Raw genomic sequence first — 6,451 nt, 5'->3', positions numbered from 1 at the left:
TCCCTCAAAGGGACTAATGGGTTCTAGGACTGAGACTCATATAAGAAAATGATAATCTTTAAATAAAGTTTTAGAAATAATATGTGACAAAAAATTGAACAAAACATAACCATCTATTTCTGAGAAAACGAATGAAACCACTTTCACAAAATTCCTAAACTAAAATAATATAAAAAAAAAACTCTTCAAAACTAAAAATAAATCTTAAAACAAATAAAAACTAGTTTATGAATAATACTTGATAAAAATAATAAGAAAACTATACAATGGAAATGCAATTTGAAGGATTGTTGAACGACGACTAAAGACGGCGTGTTCGCGTTGGTGAAGAACTTGTTGCATGGAGGAACAGCAGTGGTCTTGATGTCATAGTACGATAGCCCGAGAGGAGGAAAAAGGCAGTTATTTGACCCCAATTTTTTTATTACTTTAATGAAAATTATTCATAATTACTTGTCAAAATTGATGAGTCTGCCAATTATAGATAGGGGAAATAAAAAATGGCTGCTGTTTCAAACCGTTAAACTAAATTAATTTTTCATTCGGAGCTATATATCTTTAAAACTACTAACAACATTAGAAAACCTAAGAAAACATCATTTAAAGTAGAGTAAATTTTCTAAAATATGATCCCCAAAAGAGAGCTATTTGTGTTCAATAGTTCTCGAGATATAGATTTTTATAAAAATGTACTGAAAGATCAGTAGTTAGTGAATTTATTTTGGGAAATCTATACCTCTAAAACCATTTCATGTATAGATGTCTATTAGCACTCAAATTAAAACTAGTTTAATGGACTCTAAAGTAGTTTAAGAAGTTTGTCTTCGTAGGAGTAGTATTTTTCATGATATTTGTTCAAAAAAATTGATTTATAGTTGTTTGGACAAATTTTCATGTGCCAAATTTATATTAATATGCAAATATCATGAAAACTACTACCCCTTCGAAGATACGTGTCACAAACTACTTTACAGTAGTTAAATTTTCTTTATTTAGACATTATTTGGCAGACATATGTAAGACTTATGGCTCTAGAGGTATATATTTTTAAAAATCAAACATTTTATCCGAAAAACTAGAAACTAACATTTTGTGAATATATTTTGTCAAAAACTACTACTCCAACAAAGATAAAAGTTATAACCTATTTTACAGTAAATTTGAGTGCTGGCAGATATCTGTCAACATACCTCCAATGGTTTCTGAAATAAAGTTTTTCATAAATCAAACTTATTATTCGAAGAACTATAAATAAATTTATTTTAGCAAATACCATGAAAACTACTATTCCTAAGAAGATAAAGGTCATAAACTACATTGAGTGCTAATAGACATTTAGAAATAGTTCCTGAAATATAGATTTCTCAAAATAAATTCACTAACTACTAATCTTTCAATACATTTTTATGAAATGTTGTTTTTTAAAAGGCTTTATCTCGAGAATCATTAAAAATGGTTTAGCTCTATTCACGGCTAATATTTAAGCACATTTGCTCTGCTTTAAATGACGTTTTCTTAGGTTTTCTAATATCGTAGCTAGTTTTAAAGAAATATAGCTCCGAATGAAAAATTAATTTATTTTGACGTTTTGAAACAGCCGCCATTTTTTATTCCCTCTAACTATACTTGGCAGACTCGTCAATTTTGACTGGTAATTATACATATTTTTTATTAATGTAATCTGAAATTGGGGTAAAATTACTGCCTTTTTTTCTTCCCGGCTCTTGTACTATCACTGCCTCATAAAATGCGGTGGTCTATAAGTACCTGCAATGGGCACCGACTGGTACGCATAGGCAAACATCAGCAGCAGACGGTGTTTTTGAAGCAGTGTTGTTATTAGCGGTATTCAATGCTCAGGTAATACCAAGCACCAAATATACAAATGGGGACTCCGTATTTACAAAGAAATGTTTATATTTATATTATATTTTTGGGTCAGTCCGAAGTTAGCAATGGGTCCATTTTTAAGGTTCTGTCTAATAACTCTTACACTCCCTTCACGCCCTGAGAGGATGTCTTTCCACCACTATTCCTCCACGGAGGCACCACGTAAACAAATGGGGACTTCCAAATTTACAAAAAAATGTTTATATTAACAATTTGTTTAAACGAGTGCAAAATAAATTATTTCAACTTTTTTTTTAATTAAGAAAATAAAATGATACATAATTAAAAAGAAAAAAAAACGCTTTGAGCGTTAGCAATATTCATAATTTATTCAAAAACTGAAAAAGATAACACCCCAATCGACTTTACCGCAGAAGTGAGCCCATTCTTAGTTTACCTCACCTCTATTTGATTTAAATATGGTAAATATAAAGAAGAGATAAATATTGTGATATTGTAGCTAATATTATATGAGATAAGTATTGTGATCGTGAAAAATTTTGAGTCCGAATCTCAACGGATACATTTTTTAAAGCTGGAGTCCGAAAAATTGTTAATGATTTTGGGTGTTTTACTATAGTTTGACTTCGATGTTCGGTGTTAAGAAACAATCAACCGAGATTAAACAAGACATACATTAGTGCTGTTTTTGTTCACAAAGATTATCATGTGAAAAAAAAAAAACGCAATCAAAAATTTACTTGATACAAAAGAGTGAACCAAGTTTTTATTACAAGTTATTTGTACTACAAACAATAATGTACATATAGAATGGAAAACGTCCTACTTTTTGTAATCGCACGTTAATAATTAAATCTTTCTTAACCATGACTTAATTTATTCTACTTTTGAGGACAAATTGAGCTTGCATGTACTGATTATTATTATTGAGATGGTTGCTGAACCTGAAATAATTATATGTTGGTATTAGCCATGTTTACAGATGGAATCTTTCAGTTTGGTTTTGGTTTAAATAAGATTCTTATATAGAATATTATGCTTGGTTAGTAACAATTGTTCTATTTTAAACTTCTTGGACGTAATTCTACCCATGTGTTCTTGAATGTAACTACGATATTTCTTATACATGTGTATTTGAGTAATGTAGTAAAAATGCTAAATATTTTAAAGCAGATCTTAACTTTAGGGCATAATGAAAAGTTTCAGAAGCCACAGTATTAAATAAAGACTATAAATATATCATATGTCTGTGAGAAAGTTTACTTAATTATATTAGTTCCATTTAAAATATATATAAAAAAAAAAAAAAATTATTATAAAAAAGCTCATTTTTGCCTACTATTAATATTTTCACAATAATTTTAAATTTATTTTGCTAAGACATATAACTATACAAAAAATTTAGGCTTCTTATGTGGATTAAGGGTTAATTGAATTATTCTATATAACATATGTTTCAGTGCCTTTTTGTTTACCCTGCTTTGTAGAAACATTTTTTTTTCAATAGAGGTATTTACTCCGATTGAAGATGATGGGCTAGTCTGACAGTTTAAATATTTCAGACATGGAGCTGCTTATATGAAATGGTAGGCACTACATGGATTTTAAAATAAATATATTTTATTTTTAAGTGATATGGACTAGGTTGCTTATCTAGTTATAATGATAATCTAAACATTTTTATATCTCACAGGATCAATCAAAGAGGAAATTATTTTACAAGATTTAATTATTTAACTAGATAATTTACTAACATGGAATGCCAGATTGATTTTAACTGTTATAACGCTGGTCCAGAAGAATAATTCTATGTCTATAAACTTAGCAAGATTTACTTTAGTGTCTTTTCTAAAATGCATTTACTAGATGTTCGTAAGTTGACATACTTGTACTTGAAAATTCCCCAAGGGAGGAATTTTGTTAGTAAAATTATGTGGATTTACGAACATCTTGTAAATCCATTTTTGAGCCCGCCAAGATAATAAAGAAAATTTTACAGTTGTGTCATTATTCTTCTGGAGCAGTGGTATTTTCTGGTGGTGTATTGAAGATTGTTTTAAACTGTAAAAAAACAAAAATTAAAATGTGATCCTATCACATAGAATCTCAGTTTTTGGGTAGGGATAGTTAAAATAAAAATAAGTACTATAATATTGTAGTAATTATTATTAATTGGAAAGAACTTATATTTTAAAGTATAATATTATCTGTCTCTTCCAGACTGATACTCATTTTGAAACCATAAAAAATCTTATAAGCTAACAAAATTGGAATTTCTTCAATAAACTCCAATCGGCATCTAATTACATCTTTTTAAGACCTTGGCCATTGGCAATGACAAGACATTTTATCCTTTAAGGAACTTTTTTCTGGTCAGATTTCCTGCTTTAATGATGAAAAACTTATTAAAAAATGTTTATTAGAAAATGCTTTCATAATTACAGAAGAATTTTTGGAGAACTAATAACAATTGATTATATTTCATTCGTGTTTTATTTATGTTATCATGAATAATATGTATTTCATGAAATGAAACCATTTGGCTGTTTGCTTTAATAGTAGCGGCACTTTGACAAAATGAAGTTTTGGTTTTATTGTGGAACTGTGTTCCATCTAAAATAGTGGTTCCCAGTCAATGATCTGCAAACCACAGGTGGGCCAGGAGAAGGTTCAGGATTTTCGTTGTGATTTATTGTTAGAACTGTTTTACTAATTATCTTTACAGATGTTTGAGTGTCTGCTGAAAGATTTTAATAGGCAAATGCTCAATAAAAGTAACTCAAAATGTCTTTTTAAAGCAACCTAATGGGCTATTCAATGTTTGGTTTAGTGGTCCCCAGACTTCCATGGGTTGGGAACTACTTTTGTACAGATTGTTCCAAAGCTAGTCCGGAAATCACAAAGTAACCTCAATCTATGGTACAATATATAGAATAATAATATATAGTACAAAATAAATAAAAAGAAAATTTTATTAGAGGTACCATTATTAAAGAAAAGCAGCAATATATGCATTTATGCATGGTCATAAAAAAACACTTTGGATTGAGACGTGCTTATAAATAAAGTATTTAGATCAGCATTTATTATAAAATTTTTAGTCAACATAGGCAGATTAATAATTTTTGGTATGATGAACAGTAAACCCAGGTCCTTTGGGTTTTTGAAGGTATATGAAGACTGTCCAACTGTTTTAAGACTGCTGGTTTGTGTATAATAGACCTATTTAGACCTGTTACTTTGTTGGCTATCAAAAAAATTGTATAATCTATTTTTTTTAATCATATTAATTTTTGTATTTTATTTACTGTTTCAATAAAGAAAAAAAAATTATTTGTTGAAATAGCTATTTTGCTATCCTTGATTATTTTATTTTTTATATATTCAGATTAGTTTGAATAAATGAAATTGCTGTTCAATAGCCTGTTTAGTCTATCTTTTATGATGAGTTTTTTTATGTTGTTTGTTTTAATTATAATAATGGGAGTGGGATAGCTGAGTAAGTAAGTCACTGTGATTCTTATCTACCAGGCCCGAGTTTGAGTTCTGTTATAGCAGGTAATTATTTATTCTGTTACAAAAACTGTGCATTGAACTTAAAGCCCTGGACATACCCAGCCTCTAAGAATGTGGTGATTGAGTATAATTCTGCCAAATCACCTCCCTGCACAACCATTGGTCTAGAAACAATACTTCCTTACAAAGTACTCAACACCTAACCCTTCTCAGGTTGTTGCGGTACAGGTTTTTTTTTTTTTTCTAATTATAATGATACAAGTTTAAACTTCAAAAAAGATAGAAGTTTTAACTTTAAAAAAAAAGTACAAGTTTATGTTAATAACAATTAAATTATTTTTTACAGAAGAAACGTGGTGTTGAAATCTGAGTATATTGGTTCCAGTATTTGATGAAGGTATTTTTTTATGTGCTTAAGGAATCAATTCTTCATGTTACATAACTATGTAACTTTAAATATCCATACTTCATTTTCACTGATGACATTTCACTAGTGATTTTCGACATTTTTTTTCAGAAAAGAAGTTGCTTAACAAGAACCGATTTAGGAAGTTCAACTGTTCTAAAGAGAACCGAGAGTGATTTGTGTTGGAAAAGGAACAATAAACCATCTGAAATTCATCCTTTCAAAGGTGATCAGGAACCACATGATAATTGTTTAAATGTCTATCAGCAATTAACAAGATCTTATTCATGGCTTAAACAAAATGTTTTCCACAGTCCTGATGCTGAAAGTGTAGTGATTTCTAACAAAAAAATAAAGCATGTTCTAAAGGAATTTAACAACAAAAATTTTGTAAGTACAACCCATCTATTTTTATTCTGATCTTAACGAAGTGTATTTCATTGTGTTGTACAAATTGTAAATACTTAAATACTATAATTACAGAGAATTGTTCATAAAAAATCTCTAAAAATTATTCTTCAATGGTTTATTACTAATTAAATTAATTACAACAAAAAAGTATTTTAGAATCACTGTACCAAGTAAAAAAATTAGAATGTTTCCACTTATATGACTTTCCTTACTGATTTGGTTGATAAGTCTAATACAAAAATACTTTGCTGATTTGATGTAAGATTT

The 6,451-nt window shown here is 28.8% G+C and overlaps 1 protein-coding gene across 3 annotated transcripts in view; it reads left to right on the top strand.

Annotated features, from left to right (window-relative positions):
- Positions 1 to 3,311: 3,311 nt before the first annotated feature.
- LOC106682092 (uncharacterized) overlaps positions 3,312 to 6,451 on the top strand; it is a 58,140-nt gene continuing 55,000 nt past the window's right edge. For 2 of the 3 annotated variants that reach the window (XM_014422753.2, XM_067051890.1), the window contains exons 1-3: positions 3,312 to 3,437; positions 5,714 to 5,764; positions 5,885 to 6,163. In XM_014422753.2, coding sequence (XP_014278239.2) covers positions 5,759 to 5,764; positions 5,885 to 6,163 — 285 coding nt within the window. In that variant the 5' untranslated portion in view covers positions 3,312 to 3,437; positions 5,714 to 5,758. The remainder of the gene's footprint in view (positions 3,438 to 5,713; positions 5,765 to 5,884; positions 6,164 to 6,451) is intronic. The other variant, XM_067051889.1, reaches the window with a different exon arrangement.

This window comes from Halyomorpha halys, unplaced genomic scaffold (genome assembly GCF_000696795.3).
Source record: "Halyomorpha halys isolate HHAL.00 unplaced genomic scaffold, Hhal_1.1 Scaffold388.1, whole genome shotgun sequence".
Taxonomy (NCBI): Eukaryota; Metazoa; Arthropoda; class Insecta; order Hemiptera; family Pentatomidae; genus Halyomorpha; species Halyomorpha halys.
Note: the sequence above shows the minus strand (reverse complement) of the source record. Positions and strands in the feature narration are given on the sequence as shown.